General features: G+C 43.5%; 1 protein-coding gene across 2 annotated transcripts in view; it reads left to right on the top strand.

Moving 5' to 3' along the window:
- The window catches only part of HIPK2 (homeodomain interacting protein kinase 2), a 203,192-nt gene that overhangs the window by 140,021 nt on the left and 40,051 nt on the right, over positions 1-23,120 (top strand). For both annotated transcript variants that reach the window (XM_030544271.1, XM_030544266.1), the window contains exons 3-7: positions 12,394-12,517; positions 14,587-14,706; positions 15,961-16,047; positions 17,074-17,258; positions 21,585-21,747. In XM_030544271.1, the coding sequence (XP_030400131.1) occupies positions 12,394-12,517; positions 14,587-14,706; positions 15,961-16,047; positions 17,074-17,258; positions 21,585-21,747 (679 nt within the window). The remainder of the gene's footprint in view (positions 1-12,393; positions 12,518-14,586; positions 14,707-15,960; positions 16,048-17,073; positions 17,259-21,584; positions 21,748-23,120) is intronic.

Here is a 23,120-nt window from a genome sequence, read left to right as displayed (position 1 = left end):
CCAGATAGGAATATTCCTAAGGACCGGTCTACATAGGGTGACCAGATGTCCTGATTTTATAGGGATAGTCCCAATATTTGGGGCTTTTTCTTATATAGGCTCCTATTACCCCCCACCCCCGTCCCGATTTTTCACACTTGCTGTCTGGTCAGCCTAGGTCTACACTACATATTTACATTGGTGCAGCTGCGCCACTGTAATGCATCAGGGAGGAAGTAAACAGAGCTGGTGGGCATGGCACAGAGCCAAAACTTGTGTCGAAGGGGGAACAAAGCAGAGGCTGGGACTGGGAGCCAGAGGGACACCATGCACTGGGTCACAGAGCCGCTCAATGGCCCAACCACCTGTCTATCACTCGTACAGGTCTGGGTGCATGTCTGCCAATGGGAAGGCAGTACCTACGGCTGGGTGCTGTAATGGCAGAGCACCTTCCCTGCTGGCAGAGGGGGGTGGCTGGGCCAAATTTGTGTGGCATTGCAACCTGGCACATGGAGTCCTGCTGTTTCTAGTCTCTGCCTCTGCTTTGCTCTGCTCCCCCATAGACACAGGCTTCGCAGAGCCCAGGACTGGGAGCAGGAGCCCATGCGCCAGGTTACAGTGCCCGTGAAATTTAGTCCGGCTTCCCCTCCATCATGCCAATAGAGAAGGGCTCTGCTGTTACGCCACCCAGCCCTGGTTACTGCCTGTCCACTGGCAGAGATGTGCCAGAACCTGCCCATGGTTGGCCACAATCAGATATGCAGTAACATATTATTATATGTAACATAAATGATTTGCTGTGATGTCAGACCTTTGGTCATTGCTTGTCCACCATAAGCTGGGGCCCACCCAGATTTCCACTCCTAGCTATGCCACAGACCACCAGGCAATAGGCTTGCATCCTTTCAGTTCTGGATATCAGATTTTCCTCCAACCCCCACTTTCAGCCACATGGGGCCTGTTACCAACCACAATACTTTCTCCCCATTTAAAAAGGGGTGTGCATTGTCTCACTCTATATGTCCAGCCACTGGAATTGCATCAGAACCCTTTGCGGTTCCTGATCTCCTCAGATAACAAGTGTTTTGCACCTACAGTGCAACTGAACTATGCTTTGCCATGTGGGAATGGCCAGGAGGAATCTGTGGCCACTAATGCTGAGCCCATCGTTCACTATATCTATAGAGGCTCACTTAACTCTGTGGCCCCCTGAAAATCAGGAAGATCAGTGATGATTTTCATAATCACAGGAGTCGCTTTGAACTTCCAGAGTCTTGGTCTTTCCATAACACCACCCCCACCACCCCACACACACACACTGTAAGTTGCTGGAGAGGTCTCTCATTTCCAAGGCACAGGGGAAAATCAGAATGATGTTTATGAAGTATAAACCAGGTGAATTTTGATTTTCCCCTCTGGCTCTAGAGGGGAGCAGCTGGTGGAGAGTGGATAAAAAATGCTTTATCTGCTGTATTTTGGTTATCAGGAGTTGAGTGATAGGTTTAATAATTGATAGAGCAATTTAGCAGTGGTCCATAATCCTGAAAGAAGCCCTTGCTCCCCTCCCTCCAAGACTGACAGGCTGCTATCAGTGGCTTTGCCTGCAAAATTTCAGTCCTTGGTTTCAGTAAACAACATGACAAGGGGAGGGAGGGGGCGAAGCAACTGTTCTGAACCTTTTGTCTTGTTTCTGTGAGCAGCTGTGCTGTTTTCTCCAGCTCAAAGCTTCCACTGTTTGTTTGCATGCTCTTTCTCCGTCTCTTGTTTGAAGTGAGCGGGAGGTTTCCTTTCAGACCCTGTCTCTATTAAAGGCAATTCCCACTGGTGTACGCATGGATGTAGGACTCCCTGTAAAACCCCTAATGGAGATGTGCAACACTGGCCCAAAACAGGACTTACACCCCTGCAGCTTGCTTGGATAAGTTACAGGATTAACTAGTGCCAATTTCCTTAATGTGAAGAGGCCCTCTTTTAACTCTGGTTCAGCAGTTTTCAGACCGTGAGGATCCCAGTGTAGGTCATATTTTCTGTCAGCTCCTGACTTGTGTGTCTGCTTGTGGTGCTTGTAAATGACTGCATCTGCAAAAGTGGATGTGCATAATCTGCACTTGTGCAGCCCACTGCTTTAGTAGCACATCTATGGTTCTACTTGTACACACATTTTTCTGCATGCATAGGATGATGTACACCCGTGTTATGTGTTTAGGGATTAATATTTCCTAGCCATATGTGTTTAAGAGGATGAAAGCATGGGAGTTGCGGGAGAGGAGGGGGGTTAGAGAGTTTGGAGGGAGAAGACATCGAGGAGGAGGTAGAGAACATAATGCAGGAAAAGAGAGAGAGAAAGTGAGGTAAGGAGGTAGAAGAAGAAAGATAAGTTAACGAAGAAACAATCACTGAAGACCAACAGGAAAAGAGTTGTCATGCTCTTTTATAAGGAAAGGAAAAAAAAAAAGTGGAGTGAAGCCAAGTAGGGAAAATGAGTACAAACAAAGGCATAATAGTAAGTTACACTTTTTCACATGTATTATATAGATATTGGATTGACAATATGTTGCAAGTAAGCACAATATGCAATAGGCAATACTCGGCTGTTTTATTCCATTTAATTGCAGAGGGCTGCGCCTTTGGGGATGAGGCAAGGCAGGTATTTTTCAGCCTTACCTATCAGCATGCTGCTAGGTCATTAATAGTCAGTCTCAGACGGAAGTTGTTTTAGTCCCTGATTCTGAGACGTATTTGTTGTTAAATACTCTATAGTAACTACAGGTTCCTGAAGCTTACTTGGTAATTACCCATACTGGGTCCAAAAGTAATTCCCATGTAACATGCCCTCTGTTCTTAAGACAGATTTAACTGTGCATGCACTTGGTAAATACACAGTAAGATCTGCCCCACCCTTCCCTCCAGCACTCCCAGTTGCATGCTACTTAGCACAGAAATATAGGGATTACTGTAACCTTGTCATTGGCGAGTATACATGTTCTGCCCATTATATTTATGTGCTGTAACATAAACCCTTACCGAATGCTGAGTTGATTCAACAGTGGTCCCCAGCGCGGTGCCCGTGGGCGCCATGGCATCTATGTGCGCCCGCTCACTGTCCGGCGGATGAGCATCTGCCGAAATGCCGCCGAGAAGCAGTGTGATCCAGAGGTGTCACCGCCAAAATGCCACTGATTTTCAGCAGTAACGTCTCTGGATGACGCTGCTTCTTGGCAGCCTTTCGGCGGCGACGCCTATTGATGTGTCCGGTTCCCGGTGGCATTTTGGCGGATGCTCGTCCACCGGCCACGGTCCTCGGTATCTCGTCATCCAGTACCCACCAGACGAAAAAGGTTGGGGACCACTGTGATACAACCTTCATTCCTCTTAGTTCATACAGAGTTTGAAGAGCTGAATGTCTGCCTTTTTTGGGGGAGGGAAGGAATGTCCTGGAAACTAATCTTGTGGGATTCATCATGATGATAGGTGTGTGCATACTATTATGAGTGCTCTCTAGTGATGGATATGACGACAATACTGCGTAACACAGGAAATGATTGCTGGGCTACACCCAGAATCCTTAGCAGGAAGTTGGGTGTGTCTGTATTTGAAGAGTGAAAAATGAAACATGGTGGATTGTTAGTGGTGCCCATCAGAGGCTCTGTCCTCTGTTACAAGCATAAACAAATTAAACATTTTAATGGGTGCCCAATACACTATGTATCTGATGGAATTGGTGGCATCCCTTTCTTGTGTCCTTCTCTGCCCCTTCACTGTCCTCTGGCCCGGCTGAAAGCTGTCTATGACTATTGATCATTATAAAAATGCAACATTTTTCTGGCCTAGTGCTTGTCGTAATGCTCTATTGTGCTGTGTGAGAGACTCTGGTCCATAGCAGATCTCTTGTGACTGGAGCTGGGCAACTACAGGGATAGGGTGCTAACTAGAGCTAGGCGCTAATACTGTTTTTTGGTGAAAAATGTCGATTCAGTGGCACTGAATTCGTATTGGTTTTGTCAGATTGTTTCACCTAAACGAAACAAAAAAAATCGAACTCTTTTATTTTGATGTTTTCAACATGAAACATTTTAATTTTTAATTAAACATTTCTTTCAATTTTAGTAAAAAAAAAACCAAAACACTTCAGAAACATTAAATGCTCAAAACTGAAATGAAATGTTTCGTTCAACTTGCATGCTATTTTTTTTAAATGTTCATTACAAATTGAAAAAAATCCATAATTCACCTAGCTGGTGTTAAGCCCTGTTAGGTCTTGATGAATTTCTGCTTTTTTATAGGAATTCCTCTGGCTGGGTAAGAAGCTGCTTAGACAGACTCTGAAGCCAGCCCTCCAGTGCTCACTTCAGTGAGTCCATATCTTGAGAGGGGGCATTTCACCGGTTAAATGGTTATTCCTCAAACTCTACAGCTTCCACTCCGAACTACAGTTCACTTTCCTGTGACCTGAAAAATCTCATAGTGGAAGCTTGGACAAAGAAACAGAGTTATCTGGCTAGTAAATAATTAAAACAATTGCCAACTCACCGAAGAGAATGTTTACTGCCTTTGATGTGCAGGCTGTGAATAGCTGTTGTGTTTCATAGTTTGCCTTTTCTAGAGGACACTGAAAGATATGAGATGCATAGCCCTGGATGCCGAAATACTTTATTCATCTACAGAATGGGAAACATCAGTGAAAATTTCCCCTTGCTTCCCACAGCCTTCTGGTAGAATGGCCCCCATTGGGGGTGAGAGGGTAGCATAGTCTAGTGAGGGTGCCAGTCAGTGCCAAGGGTGTGGTGATGGTTTTTTGTGATGTGGGTAGTTGTCCGCTAGGAATTGGACTGAGACAACCAATTTCATGTTCATGTAGGCCACCAAGAGAGGTAAATAATGTCCACCGGGTTTGGCAAGTGTGGGCTGAGCTATGTGATGGGTTGTTAGTAAGTTCCACCTTCAGTTCTGTCTATTGGCTGGTACTTTTGCACGTTATCACGCCTACGTATTATGACTCCCACCGCCTCTTGCCCAGATCTGGTATAAAGGTGTATGGGACCTAGACAGCACCCACCTTTCAAAGGGGGCGTCCCAGGCAGATAAGAATGACTCTCTGAGTCTTCTGATGCCCCGCCCCCCAAGGTCAATTTCCCTTTCCGGGTAACAGAGGAGCAAATATATCAGCATGTTCCTCTGTAAACAGGCTTCCCTGGAAGGACCCTCACTGGGATCCCCTGCCCTGAGGAGCCAGCTGCCCTGCCCAGCCCTGCATTAGGGACATATTTACCGAGACTTGCAACATTGGCTCCATCTGTCCCCTTCCCCCCATCCCACTTGGGATCTGCCTAGTGTCAATCTGAAGGGTACCCTAGGGTGCAGGAGGAGCTGCCCCAGACCAGAGGGGATATTCCTGACATGAAGTGGGAGGAAGAGGAGGGACATACCATACGTGTGTGGAACAATGTCGGGGATAATACAGGTGGGCTGGAGTCTAGACACAGGGTGGGGATGGAGGTCAGGACATGGGGGACAGACGGGGTGGGGTCCAGGATGCAGTGGGGGACAAATAGGATGGCAGGGACTACATGCAGGGTAGGTGGTTGTGTGGGAGGCTAGGAAGATGAAACAGATTATAGAGGGGATGGGATACAGAGGCAGGTGGGGCAGGACGCTAGAGAAGGGAGCTGATGGCATGGGGGCAGGACCCTGCTGGGTAGGAAGACTGGAAATGGGGCAGGCCCTTGGGAGCCGAGGGGCAGATGTTGGGGCAGGACGCTGGGTGGCAGATGGGCTAGGACACAGAGGGGTGAAGCGGAGGTGGGGGGTTAGGAAACAGTAGGAAATGGAGGGCAGGCAGGTGGGGGTAGGATGCAGGGGGCAGGGCAGGACCCCGGGGCAGCTGAGATGGGAGAGGACATGGGGAGATGGGGGCAGAGGTGGCCACTGCACATCCTAGTCCCTGCCATCCCATTTGTTCTTCTGGTTCCCACCTGCCCTGGGGAACCACTTCTGCTCGAGCTGGTCCAGGGAGAGACCGCTGTGGGCCCCCCCCCAGGCTGGACTTGATCCATGCAGTGACCTCTATGGGTGTGTTGATGATGATGCAGAGAGGACTAAATCAAAGCTTGTTAAGAAACCATTAATACGAGTCAGGGTGCACATAGTTAGTCCACACCGCAGCAAGCTCGAGGGATAGAGCACATCCCAGCTTCCTGCAAATCTTCTGCCCTAGCCAGCTGCCGAGCTTGCCTATGCCTAAAGCATCTCTGCGCATAATGTGCTTGAAAAGGTACCACACATAACACCTACAAGTGTGGTCACCCCTCCCCAGGTCCCTGTTAGCTCCACCACTGATCTGAGGGTGGGCATCCTCTAGGGCAGTTTTAAAATTCAGGAGGAGTCCAGCTGTCAGAATCCGACTCTGTGGAAACAAAACTCCTTGGCGGTCGCTTTCGACGTCCTGTGATAGGTGGATGAAAAAGCCAGCGAACGAGACTGGTAATTAATTTTCCTGACAGAAACACCAGACAATGAAATTACCCTGCTGCAGAGCAGGGTCACTGAAGTAAATATTCTGCCAGAGGCAGGCCTAAAAGCTGCCACGTGACCCTATGCTGGAGCGAGCAAACAAAAGAAGCCGCATTTCCTCATTTGGAAAATTGTGGGCATCACAAGCAGGTTTAGGATGCTGGCATCCCTGTTGAGTGAACAGAGAGAGGGCCGAGTTCCCAGGCCAGCTAAAACCGCTGTCTAGTTCAGCTCCAAGAGAAGGGAGGGAATGGAAGGAGGCAGCACTGAGTTCCCACTAACATTACAGACACTTTACTGCAGCTCACCTGGTGCAGTAATTAAGTTGGGAAGAGGGGTGAGAGTGCCAAGAGGTGGGGGCAAGGCTGGCTGCTGTTATTTCAGAGGCTTAAACCCTTTTTTGACCTCCTCCAGGTTGGCTGCAGAAAGCTTTTACTTTCTATCCCCTAGTCACACTACTCAGATTTTGTGTTCTTTAAACCCAGTTCATTCCTGTGGGTAGGGAGTGGAGGGAGGTGTCTTGTTGGAAAGATGTTTGAGGAGGTGTGTGGAAGAGGAGGGCAGGGAGTGTTTTTTCCCACGTAGCTAATGACTAATGCTGGAGCCACAGACTGTACTGCAGCAGGGCTTTAAATACACATTCGTGCATTGCCAGGGCAGAGATTATAAACTTGGGACATTCCTGCACATGGTGGGGTGTCCAGTGAGCTCACCCTGCTACCTCACTAGCTCCTGAATCTCTCCTTTCCTACTGGCCCTCAGCTCTACTGCGCGTTCCTGAAGAGTGGGATGCTATTGGCAATAAAAGCTTGAAGTTAGTTTTGGTTTTGCTTATCCAAAATACAAAATTTGCTTTTCTCTCTTTTTCCCTTCCCCCCACTCCTGGCCCCTTAGGGCCTGGGATAGAAAATTGTGAGTCACCCAGACCAGGTTTTGTGCTTTTAGACACGGATAGTAGAGAGAGGTGGGAGGGGAGTAGGGCTGGAGTGTGTGGAGAGGGGTGTGGGAGGGCGGAGTGGGGGAGGAGTAGGGATGGATGTGGAAGGTGCATTTGTATAATCCTGAAAATGAGGAGCTCCAGTTAACCTCACTGCACAGGTGGCTTCGGAAACTCTGCTGGCTGTTTTTGATGTGTGATTTGCTACCCATTATCTTCTGCTTGTCTCTGCTGGGCCTTCCTGTGGTATTGAAGAACCTTCCCCATTTCCTCACAAACTCCTGACCTTGGGAGGAGGTTGAACTACTCTGTCAGCAGAGGTTTTAGGTCCTCATTGCCTTAGGCAGGCTGGGAGATACTTCTCCTCACAACTTTTTTCCAGCATTGGCAAGCCTAGAGCAGCAGTCACTGCTTAGGAAGTCAGGGAGTCACAGTCCTGTTGGAGCGCAGCATCCACCACGCACACAGCAGGTACCACATGAACCTTACACTGCTGCACTAGCCTGCGCGAGGTCCCCCTGCAACACTGGTTCAACACAACCTCAGCCAGACTTACTTTGAGCAGATTGAATTAACTCTGTGCTTAAAATGGCTGGTGATAGCATGACCAGACAGCAAGTATGAAAAATTGGGACAGAGGATGGGGAATAATAGGAGCCCATATTATAAAAAAAAAGTCCCAAATATCGAGACTGTCCCTATAAAATCAGGACATCTGGTCACCCTACATGGTAGAGCCATGCATGCAAGGGCTCCTAATGTTGCTAGACGCTGGTGCAGCTGACATGGTGCTTAAGATATGACAAACTTTTCCTTCCTTTGGAATAAAATTATGTCACTCTTTGAGTATCTGAACCAAATTTTAATGGTCTAAGAATAGAAGGATAAACAAAGGGCTGACTCACGGTCTCATACTAGAACCAGAATTTATTACATATATTTATTCATCATCTGAAAAAATAGGGAACCGTGGGGTGCTAAAATTTGCAGATGCCACAGAATTATGTAGGTGAATCAAGACTACCAAAAACAGTGAAGAACTTCTCAGGCACCGAACCAGGGAATAGGCAGAATGGTGGCAGATGAAATTCAGTGTTAACAAATATAAGGTAGTGCACGCTGAAAGGCGAAAAAAATGGAACTACTGCTAGATACTGTTGAGTTTTAAATTAATTGTAACTGGGGGGAAGGATAGCTCAGTGGTTTGAGCATTGCCTTGCTAAACCCAGGGTTGTGAGTTCAATCCTTGAGGGGGCCATTTAGGGAACTGGGGTAAAAATCTGGGGATTGGTCCTGCTTTGAGCAGGGGGTTAGACTAGATGATCTCCTGAGGTCCCTTCCAACCTTGATATTCTGTGATTCTAACCACTCAGGAGAAATACCTGTGTAGTGGTATACAGGCTAAACATCTGCTGAAATGCAGTGTCAGTCCAAAGCAAACAAAATGCTAGGATCAGAATGGGATGTAAAATAATTTTGCAACTGTTACAATACCATTATGTAAATTGATAGTACGCCCCCACTTTGAGTACTATATTCACTTCTGATCACTCTATCCCTAAAAAATTATAGTAAAAATAGAAGGAATTTAGAGTCAGGCACAAAACATGATTGGATGCATGGAAGGACATTCTCGTGATGGAAACTGAAAAAGACTGGAACTGTTTAGTTGAGAGAGACCCACAAATAAGAGGGAAATGAGAGAGGTATAAAAATAATGAATGGCATAGGAGAAGATGAAACCAGTGCTCCCTTTTAACCTTTTGCCCAATATAGTAACAAGGGAACGTGACGTGAAAGGCAACAAACTTATCCTATAAAACCAAATACACTTTCACACAACACATAGCCTATGAAACTCATTGCCACAGTTTATCACTGAGGTCAATGGCTTAGTAAGAATTAAAAAAATGATTATGCCCCTATAGATGGAAAAGAAGACTATCCCTTGTTAGATTAGATTATATAAAATTCATAAAACAAACATCTGCCCATACTTCAAGACATAAACCAACGTCTAACAGACAATGGTTAGGAAAAAATTTCTATGGGCAGGTTATTCCTTTACAAGGTTTCTGGCCCCCTTCTCTGAAGTACTTGACCAGATGGACCAAGACCTGATTCAGTTTGTCAATTCCTATGCTCCCAAAAATTGATATGAATTTTAGCCCTGTAAAACACAAAGGAGGTATCCAATGGCAGATAATCTGGAAGCACATGTGGAAGCTTGTTCTTTGGGGAAACAGAGGACTGCAGTGTCCAGGGATGTCATTGTATGGTCGAGATGAGGAAGTTGTTGTGGGTAGTGGAAGGGTGATACCTGTGTATGGCAGCAGTGGAGATGATTTTTCATGGGTGGAAAGGCTTCTGGGAAACATTCTATCTCCTCCCTGATGCAGGGAGTTAGTGGATGGGATTTCAAGTTCAGACAGTGCAGGATTGAACTCTCATTAGTGACCAGGGAGGCTTCATTCATAACATGCAGGCAGACAGGGAGAGGCAGATGGCTTTGAATGCAGGATTTACATAGTAATGAGATTCAGGTCATTCTAGCTGTCTTCTTTCTCTTTCTGCATTTTCATCTGAGTGTCATACAGTGTGGAAGGAATGAAGAAGCGGACGAGGAAGGGAGGGGAATATAGATGATAGATCTGGAAATTAACCCTTTGCCATTCTCCTGACTGGCGCTGTAATATTGGAATAAAAAGTTGGCAGTGACAGGCATGCTAATGCAAAGGAATGTTGAGAATAAAAGCTTATAGCAATCACAAAAGAAATTAGGAGCACTGATGAGGGATGATTGGTTTTTTTAACTCAGACTTATAGTACACTCTGTGTGGGGATGGCAGAATCAGTCCAGGCTTAAGGTGCCTTAATTTTCAGATTCTGGATTCCTGGGTTTGGAGCCAACAGTTTATGTTTTCATCGCTGCAAGTCAGCCCAGTGTTGAAGAGGGTTTTGTGCTGAGATTGGGGTACGGGATCTCATTGCTTGATTCTTAAATAAAGAAAACTTCCCCCATTTTCACATCTCCTCTCTGAAGTTATGTCTCTTCATGAGTAAGCAATGGCGTTTGCTGGAAAACAATATATTTTCAACTGCAGTTAGCAGGTCTGAATCTCCTGCTGCTATCTCGATGAAAAATAACATACTTCAGAAGACAGTATAGTGGTTGGAGAAGGGGTTTGGAAGTCAGGACTCCTGGGTTCTAATTCTCACTCTAATATCGACTGAGGCATTTGATCAATATTGCCAACCCAAAGCATTTGAAAACCTTGAGACACACACACCCCCATCATGAGATTAGTTTAAAAATCATGATACTTTAAAAATAATACATTTGGGGAACTTTATTTTTCTGATGGTGTTTGAGTTTTTAGGGTTCATGTTTTTAAGCTTTTGTCTGCAGGAAAAGGAAGTTGAGAATCTAACGTAATCACTTGTCTCCAGAAACTGAGGCTTTAAGGAAATATCAAGTAGTGTGATACTCAGGATAAAATTGTGAGACTCACAATAAAAATCACAAGAGTTGACAACACTATGTCCCCATCTGTAAATGGGGATAATGATACTTATCTACTTCACAAGGGTATTGAGGCATCATAGGGGTGTTGAGTTTTCATTGTTTATAAAGTGCTTTGAAGCTCTTGGACTAAAGTTACTAGGAAAATGAAAGTATTTTTGGGACACTAGTGGTTTGCGGAAGCATAATGTAAGTTTTTTAAATGGTCTCAATTTTACTGCTGGAGTCTGTGGTTTAAAAACAGAAGAAAAGCATTTCGCCTGTTGCATGGGTGTCTCTGCTTGTGCTGACCTGAATGGACCAAAGCTTTGATGATAGTAGATGGCTTTTGCTCTTAAGCACTTAATTAAGTTAATCATTAAATACAGTATCAAACGGCCTCAGGAGTAAGAGACTTTAGTGCCTTCTTTACATTTCCTAAGCAGAGCTAATGTTAAAATGTGCCGCGCAGATGTCTGCTTTGCTTCAGTTGGCATCTGTTGGAACAAACGTAGAGTCATATTTGGAGAGACAGATAAGGGGACCCTAAATATCCGCTTTCTCCCTTCTGTAGCTGAAAGCAGATGGAAAATGTGGCCTGTGCCTTCAACACAACCTTGAGAGCCAGGACTCCTGGGTTCTTTTCCTGGCATTGCCCATAACTCCATGTACTGTTCTACAGTACATTCATCTGTAAAATGAAAGCAACAATGCTTTTGTACCTTACAGGACTGTTGTAAAACTTAATTAGTGTATGAATATTTGTAAATCACTTTGAGTTTTGTACATGAACATCTTTATGTAAAAGAGAATCAGGGTTATGCCATGACTAGGGCACTGGGCAGAGCATCGGGATACGTGGGTGCTATTTCCAGCTGCAGCACCTTGGGCGAGTCATTTCAACACTGTGCCTCAATGTCCCATCTGTAAAATGGGGATAGTGACACTTATCTCTATTGTTAAGGAAATTCAAATCTTTGGATGAAAAGTGAAATATTAGCGCTCAGTATATGGTGTTATAGGAAAAAGAACAGGAGTACTTGTGGCACCTTAGAGACTAGCAAATTTATTTCAGCATGAGCTTTCGTGAGCTACAGCTCACTTCTTCGGATGCTATAGCTCACGAAAGCTCATGCTGAAATAAATTTGTTAGTCTCTAAGGTGCCACAAGTACTCCTGTTCTTTTTGCGGATACAGACTAACACGACTGCTACTCTGAAACCTGGTGTTATAGGAGTGTCCTATAAAGGTGATGTCTGTATGTGTGTTAGTAGTTGGTTAACAGATTAGATGCCAGAAGACAGAACTCTGGAATATATACCATGGTTCATGGGCTTTGTGGGACCAATACAACTTCTTGTTCTCTGCAGATAGCTTCTTGAGGGTTGCTGATTACATGGAATTCGGAACAAATGCCTGTGTGTGTTTTACAATGGTTAATGCTTCCTCATCTGTTCTTCTGCAGAGCCCCTGAAATCATCCTTGGTTTACCATTCTGTGAAGCAATCGACATGTGGTCCCTGGGATGTGTTATTGCAGAGCTGTTCTTGGGCTGGCCTTTATACCCGGGAGCGTCAGAGTACGATCAGGTTGGTATGGATGCTGCACTTGCTTTTAACAAAAACACAGAAACTTTTTTCCTTCTTGTGTCAGAAGGGTCGGATTTTTAACATTCTAGTCTTTGCTAATGGAAGAGGTGTGTGTTTGATTTTTAATATCCTAAGACTACTTTTGCATCCACTTGTAGTGGTCTAGGTAATCAGTAAGATATTTAGTACTGTGCCTTTAAGAACTGACTGCCTAAGTGAACTGTCAATCAAGAGTATAAGTTCCTATTGACTAGAAAGCTCTGTAGATGATCTCTAATCACTGAACAGAGCTGCCATCCTTACTCCACTTAACAGCAAGTATTAAATGAAGATTTATTTGTTATAATATAAGGAATTGTATGAACTCAGCTGCTTTTTATAATCCCCTAATGAGGACATATATTAAAATCAATGAAAAGAAAGAGAATGGTCTTTGGGGCAGATCCTCAGCTGGTGTCAACTGTGATAGCTCCATTGAATTCAACTGAGCTGTGATAATTAAAGCTAACTGAAGATCAGCCCCATAGACTTTAATGTTCCTGAGCTATCTCTATAACAGGAGATGCAGCAACCTCTACAGTTCAGGTTAGATAGCAGTTTCTGTTCTAACCATCTCTTTTCAGTTGCTCATTCCTTTCTGAAACTGTGGGCTTGGGCTCTGTCTGAAAGTGATCTTTCTGGGGAAAGCCTAAGGGAAAAGAAGAGTGATGAACCGAAATATACTATACTTTTCCCATTATGAAAAATTCCTGAGAGTTTTCTTTTTTTAATAGTATTTCAGCCATGGCTTTAAAAGTGAAATCTGGCATGGAAATAACTCTCACTGAGATTCAGTGCCTTTAGCTGTTCCAGAGGAAATCGGTTGTGTGCCTTTGAAAATCGCATACAGAGCATGAGCAGTAGACTCCCCTCCAGAGATAAACTGACAAAGTACACTGTTGAGGAAGGACTCATCACACGCATGTATGCGGTTGACTTATAGTAGTGCAAAGTCTGCTCTAATCAAGTATATTGATGGCTCTAGTGGGGCTTGTGAAATGGGCCTATATGGATTTGTAAGGTTGGGAGTGGGCTGAAGAGGGGCTACTGAAGTTTGTAAAGTGTGCAGGAGGGAGCCTTGCTTGGATGTACCTAAGGAGCTCCACAGCAGGAGTGGGCACTTTGTATGGGCGAGGGCCAGCAGCGTTTTGAAGTCCTCAGGACTGCAGCTGCTGCATATGATTTTTTTCTTTTCTTTCCATCTTTTTTCTTTTAAAAATACCTAGTGTTTTGTCTGTGGCATTTCCTGCATTAGAAGAATATTAAGTTTTCAAAGTGAGGCAATCAAGAAGTCAGGAAATGCTGAAGTTAAGGTTTCATATGTCAACATTATGTCAGCCTTTAATTACATGCTCACATACTTTTTCTCTACTAAATGAAAAAAGAATTCTCCACTCTTAGACATATATGCATAACATCCCATGGTTCTGTGTATGCCAGCTAGGCAGAGTCCATGAAAGCCATCGACATGACAAATTCCGTAAGCTATATAAATACTGAGGATTTAGTACATGATACAGAATGCAGATGTAAATTTGCTTCAATACATAGGCCGCTTCAGTTCACCAATATTGGCTTCATCTGCTTTATTGTCTGAGTTGCTCCGAAGAAAATAAAAGTAGTACCAAATTATTTAAATGACATACCTTATAGAGATGAGAACTTACCATGAAAAGCTCTAAGTCAATAAAAACACACCATTAAAAGGTGTGGGCATTCTCTTTCACCTTTAAAGTCTGAAGATAAAGGGAGAAATTCCCACAGACTTTAGAAACTAAAGGAAGAATGTTTTATAGACTTTCAGGGTAAATGTCTTGAGACATTAAAAATAAAGATAGAAATGCCATTAAAGTCTATGGGAATTCTCTTTCTTTCATTCCTTTTAGTATATCCTTGATAAAGCCTAACTTGACATCACCCTTTTCTCTCTTTCCTTGTTCCATTATTTTAAATGTCTCCTGCCCTCCTGAAATGAAGACCATCACAGATCTTCACAGGATGAACAGTGACCTCTCATCCTTCTCTTACAGATTCGCTATATTTCACAGACACAGGGCTTACCAGCAGAGTATTTGTTAAGTTCAGGGACAAAGACGACAAGATTTTTCAACAGGGATACAGACTCACCGTATCCATTGTGGAGGCTAAAGGTAGGAAGATATTTCCTTGTTTCCTTCATCTTGCAATAGTAGACTGGAAGTAAGACGACATTCTGTTAAGTCGGAGCATGGGTCTTGTCTCTTCGCAATGCATTGAGATGCTTCCAAAAACTGAGATGCTGGGATGGATATGAGCTGAGGTAAAGCTGTTGTAACAAAATTATGCAGCCCTTGGCTGGCCAATGGCTTTGCAATTAGTGCCTGGCACTGCATTGTAGAAGCTTTAAGTCCAAAGTGAACCTTAAAATCTCTCCAATCAGGAGCTGCCCAGACTGGGGATATTGCAGACGGGATTATTTTAGTTTAACTAAGGGCATATCTGCATTGCCAAGTAAAACCCCTGGCAGCAAGTCTCAGATAATGGGTCCACTGACTTGGGCTTGTGTTCCGGTGCTAAAAATACCAGTGTAGATGTTCCCATTTGGACTGGAGACCAGGCTCTGAAACGCAGTGAAGGGTCTCAGAATCTGGGTACACTAGTGCAAACATTTACTCTGCTAGTTTTAGCCCTGTTGCGCAAGCCCCATGCTTCCAAATCAGCTAACCCCAGGCTCTGAGACTCACTGCCACAGGCAGGTTTTTTTGCAGTGTAGACATACCCTTAGAGAGAGAAGTACTATCCCATCAATTTCAGGTTGTTGTTTATGTCTTCCCTATGTGTGGCTGATAGTTGTAGGTGATGAAGTGATGTTTAATTTCACCTGCCCCTGGGTGGAATTTGTTTTTATTACCTGTCTAGTTGAGACACATGTTTCCATTTTAACAATTAAAATAGATAATAGTACAAAAATTGGTTACCAGATCAGTGATAGCAACATGTTCTGCTGCTCTGTGTCTGGTGTTCTCGACACCCTCTAGCTTAGAATGATTGTGACCATCTTAGTCAGTAAAGCACTTTGGGATTCTTTAGGCTATATGAGAGGTGCTATATAAATGTATTCAGTTACTATTCTGGTTATTAGTTCAGGGAAGAGACAAGCGGCTTTGTCCATGGTGCAGTTTTGGGAGGTAGGGCATGGGGAATGTTGCCCCCCAAACTGCAAGCCTTGGATAGGCGTGGAATTTCCCCCCCTTGTGCAGCCCCATTGGCCCGACTGGAGCTCCTCCCCCCCCCAAATATAAGAGTCAAATGTTGCCTATGGCTTTGTATAGAGGTGGGCTTTGAGGTATCCATCTGAGCTGGCATATCACCCTACATAGATGCAAGGGCAGCCCAGGTAACTGTCTTTCCCCTGTCTTGAGCAGACACCAGATGATCATGAGGCAGAGACGGGGATTAAGTCGAAGGAAGCAAGGAAGTACATTTTCAACTGTTTGGATGATATGGCACAGGTAAGAATGTTGGTGAGTAACTAACAAGATCTCTCCTAGTGCTTCTGTGCAAGGCAAAGAAATGGAGCACGACATCATTTCTGCATATATGCTGCTTTGGGCAAACCCCTGAGAAACACCAGGTCTACACCAATCCAGCCAACTCCCAGTTGTCATGTGTTGCATTGGATCCCTCCAGAAAAGACCAGATATATAAGTGACATAAAGCAGCATGGTTGAGTAACTAGGAGTTTCACAAGTGCTAGGTTCTCTTCCTAGCTCTGCCACTAACTTCCTGTGTGACCTCGGATGAGCCACTTAACTTCTCTAGGCCTCAGGTTCCCCAGCCTGTAAAATAAGGAGGATGTTTACCCACTTTGTAAAGCGCTTTGCTACCTGTAAAGGAAAAGTGTTTATTATTATTATCTATTTGTTTTGTTGTTGTAACAGAGGACTTGGTATGGGGTTATTAAAGTTAATGCCAACAAAATGACTCAGGGTATTTTTGATCCAGAGTTTGTATAAGATAACTCTCGATATTTTAGCTTCATTAGCTAAAATGTAGAAAGTGAGGCTTGGGATCAGGAAAGATTTTAATATAAAGGCTTTTCCTGGCACGTGATATATAAATAGCGATGTTCCCCGTAAACTTACTGAGATCTTTTTTTGTTTGTGGTTTTTTTGTTGTTGTCATCGTTGCAGGACACATAATTAAGTAGTCTAATTGTATGGTGCTTTATGTGATACATAATGATTGTCAGAGCTTGTCTATTACCACACAGAAGCTGTTCAAAAGCTGGAAAGGGTGACTAAGATCTTCAGCAGCCATTGACCCAAATGAGCTAGATACTTAACAGCCTGTGTAGAGATTTGTCTTGCACTAGCCTGATGGTGATTTGATTTGCCAGCTCAGATTCTTCCTTGTGACCTCAGCAGCTGTTCTTCCAGAGACAGAAACCTGGTGGAGTCAGGAGAGAGAAAATGATCTGCTGGAGACCTGACTATCTGCATCTCCCGTCTAACTGTTTGTTGTCCCTTCTTTTCCAGGTGAATATGACAACGGATTTAGAAGGAAGCGATATGTTGGTGGAAAAGGCAGACCGGCGGGAGTTTATAGATCTGTTAAAGAAGATGTTGACTATAGATGCGGATAAGAGGATAACTCCGATTGAAACTCTGAACCACCCCTTTGTCACCATGACGCACTTGCTTGATTTCCCCCATAGCACACAGTACGCTTCCTCCTCTCTGCCTTGGGCTGGGTTTTCAGAGAGAAAAAGCAGATCAAGAGGGTGGGAGAGGAGACTGGGCTGTAGGGTGGACATCTGGTTGATAAAAGGGCCTAGCAACAGTATTTTAAAGGGACACCATTAAGGAGTTTAGGCCCAGAGATTTAATTGTTTAAAAAAAAACCCACAAACCTGATATGAATAAGAAATGTGTTGCTGATGCACAGCATTCAAAAGACTGCAGAAAATATTACATTCATTGTGTAAATATTTAGTAATTACAGACATTCATATTAAAATACAGAAAAAATATATGCGTATGATATAGTATCTACTCGACTTATGCATGTGGCAGAGGAAGCATAGTCCAGGGGCTGGTGCTGTGGTTCTCAACATTATCCACAGTGGAATCCACCCTCTCCTCCCAGAAACCCTTTCCCATCTAGCTGGAGTCTGGTCAGGACCATTCTCTGTTTAACAGTCTGGAGAGAGGGCAGAGTGGTTGTAACCCCAACGCTTGTTTGCAGCCCTCTTGTTAAAAATTCCTGATTTAGAGCAAGAAACTGGAAATAAGAAATCTCAGTTCCATGGCCAGCTCTCTCTCACACTTGCTAAGTGACCCTGAACAAGTCACTTGAACCTCAGTTTCCATATCTGTAGAATGGAGAAATACTTTCTTGCCCGACAGGGATGTTATAAGGCATGGTTCATTAGGGCCTGATTCTCATTTATAAGAAGGCCTGAACAGCATTATACACTAGCCTGGGACTTTGGAGACCTGGGTGCAGTTCCCTCACCACTATGGACTTCCTGTATGACCCTGGGCAAGTCACTTAGGGCCAAATTTTTAGAGATATGTAGATGAAGATGGGTGTACAGTGGGATTTTTAAAAGTGTCTAGCTGCCTAACTCATTGATTTCAAAGTGACCTAGGCACCTGGTTTTGAAAATCCCAGTAGGTGCATATTTGCGTCAGCACATACCTACAAACCTTTAATAATCTAGCCCTTAGACCAGGGATCTTTCAGAAGTGGTGTGCCGAGTTTTCATTTATGCACTCTAATTCAAGGTTCCGCATGCCAGTAATACATTTTAATGTTTTTAGAAGGTCTCTTTCTACAAGTCTATAATACACAACTAAACTATTGTTATATGTAAAGTAAATAAGGTTTTTAAAATGTTTAAGAAGCTTCATTTAAAATTAAATTAAAATGTAGAGCCCCCTGGACTGGTGGCCAGGATCCGAACAGGGTGAGTGCCACTGAAAATCAGCTCGCGTGCCGCCTATGTGCCATAGGTTGCCTACTCCTGCCTTAGACTGTCTGAGCCTCAGCGCCTTGTCTGTGATTCGGGGATAATAGCGTTGCCGTAACTCACAGGGCTGGTGTGAGAACGAATACGTTGCAAATTGTGAGGTGCTCAGACCCTGTGGACCATATAACTGCATAGATAGATAAATAGATACTGAGGTGATGAATGCAGTATGAACACAGGATAATTGTTATAAACAGAGAGAAAATAAACTCTACTTTCATTCAAAGCTGTTCATAAATAAGTCAGTGTTTTATGAAAATATTGAAATAATATACAAAAATCTACTTTTATATTTGCAATCACATGCTCTCATTTGCAACAGTCCTTTCTACCTGTGCAGTAACTGCTTAAAATTTTAGAGACTCAGGGCCTAGTCCATTGCCATTCAGAATCGTTCCATGGATCAGGGCCTCATTTCTGAAGTTCTTACCCTTGCCCTTCTTGGGCGAAACTCCTAACAGCTCTTATTCAGAAATAACTCAGTGGACATTTTTGTATGAGTTAGACCTTCAGGATCAGGTCTCTAGATGCTAAACATCCCACCAGCTCAGTGTGTAACCTCATTCTTCCTCCGTTGGAAATGCTGATTGGTCAGAACTGCAACAAGCTCTAAACAATGTGGGTTGGCTGATTTTGAAGTCAGGCCTGTGATTGTCCTGAGAATAGGAACTTCAAAGCCTCCAGGAATGCTGGGGACTGTAATCTATCTTGAAAGTAAATCAGGAAACAGATGCAAATGTAGAGAAGACATAGTTGCTGGAAGCAGTTTTTACTGTGACATGCTTCAGAGAGAGACTACAAGTCCCAAGAACCCTTGAGGTTTTGTACTTGTTAGTCCCAAAGCAGCAGCAAAGTGAGTCCAGTGTCTAGCTTTGCATTTCTGATTGCATGGATATTAAATTGTGGGAAAGGCCAGTCTTTCTGACCTGTTTGGTTGCCTTTCCATGCATGTTTTTGCATACACAGTATATTATTGCACTAACTTACAGGGAACAGGTTATATTTTATAGTACAGATGCCCCCTGACTTACACAATTGTTCCATTCCGGAAAGCTTTGCATAACTGAAATTTTGCATAAATCAGAAACGCATATGCGTACATGGCACAAAAATTTCCGCAACTTGAAAATCCTATTTCTGGCTTATGGAACTTTTTCCGTAAGTGTGAATTTGTGTAACTCTGGTCTTGCATAACCCGGGGAGCATCTGTCCTCTTTTTTGTAACGTGCAATGGTAGTATCTTATGAAATATAAGTATGCTGTTTTCAGTGTTTTGAGATAAAGTTTTTTGAAAAATAGTTGTTAATTGCTCAAACCTACAACAACAACAAAATCTATGTAATAGCATTCTACATTTGTCACATAGATTTTTTACTTTTACATAGATTTCTAAATACTTTACAGATTACTTGTCTTTCATAGATTTAAAAAGTATGTACACAATGAAAGTATATACATCTTCTCTTACATCTAATTCAACATTGAGTAATTATTGAACAGATATAATCATAACCAAATAGCTATTGAGCTTTTGAGAGGAAGCATAGTCTCTTCATTAAGGGACAGGACTGGGTGGTCAAGGGATCTGGATTCTGTTCCTTACCATTCTATAGTCAGGGGCACGTTTCTTTAAATGGACACTATCATCTTAAAAATAAAGTATCATAAGTAAACACTCGGCTTTACTTATGTTACTGATAACAGCTGAGATTATTAAAAGTTAAATAATTTTACAAATTCAAACCTGATGCACATTACTTATTTCAAAAAATTTCTCTCAGTTTAGCAAATGAAAATCAAGGAAATCAATTGCATTTTTGTTTTCTTTATAATCAGTTTCACTGTCAGTTCTTAGTTTCAGGTTTGGGTATCACACTCTGGGAGAAATATTGGATGGAAAATAACCATTTGAATTGGATTTTAAAACCATTGAAAAGTACCTGATTGTGGACAGTGTTCAGCTGGTTGGTAAAGGTCCTGGTCAGGCAGTAGATTTTGCCCATAGTTAAATTGATAGTGTCCCTTTAACCTCTCTGTGCCTCAGTTTGCCCAGCTGTAGCAGTGAAATAATAATAGTACTTACCTACCTCACAAGGACTGTATTGTAGTAGGGCAGCCATGTTTTATATACAATATATTGCACTGTCGGTATATTGCTGCATTCTGAGGATGAAAAATATTTTTCAATACTTCCACTGCCATATAATATATATGTGTGTGCATTTAATAAGTAGGGTTTTTTTTTGGTAGTGTGGAAGGATTCTAGGGGAGGGAATTTAAACATTCCCCCACTGTTGGCTCTCAGGTTAGGACAACCTCAAGGCCCGATCATGCAAGGTGTTGAGCATTCTAGCCCTGATTCAGCAAAACCCTTACGCCATATAACTTCAAAAGGACTACTCATATGCTTAAAGTTAAGCAAATGCTTAAGTGCCATGCTGGAGTGGGGCCAATGTGTTGAGTATCTTGCAGGATTGAGCTCAAATGACCAACTTTTTTTAAAGTGCTGAGCAAGATTTCAGATATCTCATTGACCACACACAGCAAAATCTTCCTCCTAAGAGGGAAAGACTTTGAAAACTGCCTTAAAAAAAATCCCAAATGAGCCAAGACTAGCCGGCCCTTCTCCCCACCTCACCATTCTCTGTCAGGTTACAAAAGAAGACCCGCTATTTCTTGGTTTGATTTTTCTTCCCATCCTACCTGACTGCTGACAGCTTTGGTTGCTGGCTGTGACTTATGCTGCAGGACTGAGGCTGGATGGGACACTCAAGAATCCTAAGCCAAAGCCGTCTTCTGTTCACTGCCAGCTAGTTCACTTTCATTATAAACAGTATGAACCTGGGCTGTGGGGAGAAGGGGACATTCAAACACTGATTAATCTAGCAAGTGCCAAGCATGGCCTGATCACTTGTCTCGGCCATCAAAGAAATGCTGACCTGAAGCCGACTGTTAACTATGCTCACTGGGTTTTTTTCCCCTCTTTCTCACCCTCTCATCCCTTTTTCTAAACAGTGTCAAGTCCTGTTTCCAGAACATGGAGATTTGCAAGCGGCGGGTGAATATGTATGACACAGTAAACCAGAGCAAGACACCATTCATCACTCATGTGGCCCCGAGCACATCAACCAACCTGACCATGACCTTTAACAACCAGCTGAACAGTGTCCACAACCAGGTATGGGAATTGGCAGCAGCTGGGGCCCGAAAGCTAGAGAGCCCTAGGAACTGGAGAGCAGAACCTAGTGCTCCTCTCAGCACACACTCGATAAGATGGTTCCTTTCTGCCTTGTGACTAGAACATGTCACCCTCCTCCTTGAGTCCTGTCTAGTAGCGTGGTATTTGATACAGGAGAACTAATTCCATGGCACTTGTGTGACTGTGAAATATTCTTAGTCTATCTTGTTGAAGATGATTTGCCCTGCCTCCCTGGAAAGTTGGTATGAAAAAAAAAATCTGGTGGTATCCCTTTATGCAACAAGTAGGATTGCGCTCAGCGATAATCAGGCAGACACGAGTGATTTCTTCATATTACTGCTGAGGTAAATTAAATCCTCGTATCACAGACACAATACTCTGCAGCATCAGCAAAATGAAGTGCTCTCACTTCTTGTCTTAGCATTGGGTGGTGGTATTTCTCCTTGTGTATTATTTGTCTTTACAGTAGTGCCTGCAGGCTCTCATTGCGATGGGGATCCCACTGTGCTAGGCACTGTATGTACACACAATGAGATACAGTCCCGACCCCGAAGGGCTTGCAGTCAAAGTTAGTAGATTCAGGTCTACTATCTGCACTTTGATCTCCTGTATCATCATAGGAGAGTTTTTAAAGATTTTAAGAGGGCGCGTGTGCACGAGAGTGGGACCATCACATGATCTTGATATGTACAATGTTGGCATATTTTAAACAAACAGTAGCTTAAATTGTTCCCCTTGGAATTGTGTTATAGTAACTAAAGGGAAGGGGAGGTATTCATGGATAGGACAGTAAAAGACTGAAGCGTGGTGAGCCTGTCATCCTTAGGGTTTTGTAGAGCTCTTTGGTGTGGGAGCCGCCTTGTTTTGATGTTATAACAAGAAGATTTAAGGGTGATGAACATAACTGTAGCATGAGGGACTGGTGCCACAGGAATAGAAGCCCCAAAAGAGTCCATCCAGGTTTGCAAAGTGATCCCATGTATCTTAGAAATCTAGATTTCATGCTGGCTCAGTTTTTTGTCACTTATGCTGAGAAAAGGCCTCTTTACATTATTTATAAAGCAGTGGGCACCACAGTTGTACACAATGACGGGTCATTAGTGTGTCATGGTTAAATGTGGTGGGTTATCAGTTTAAAAATACAGGTATCCATGCTTGCTTTTGGAACTCAGACTGGAGAGTAAGACTGCTTACAAACTCCCCAAATTCCTGCTGCTTAACCTCTCCCAAGCACCAATTGGCAGCATTTACTATAACCAGACACCATCATCACTACTGGAAGGGCCAGACTCTGTCACCTTTACTCACACTGAATAGTTCCTTACTCCACCAAAAGTTCCTTCCAATGAGAC

This window comes from Gopherus evgoodei, chromosome 1 (assembly GCF_007399415.2).
Source record: "Gopherus evgoodei ecotype Sinaloan lineage chromosome 1, rGopEvg1_v1.p, whole genome shotgun sequence".
Lineage (NCBI taxonomy): Eukaryota > Metazoa > Chordata > Testudines > Testudinidae > Gopherus > Gopherus evgoodei.
Note: the sequence above shows the minus strand (reverse complement) of the source record. Positions and strands in the feature narration are given on the sequence as shown.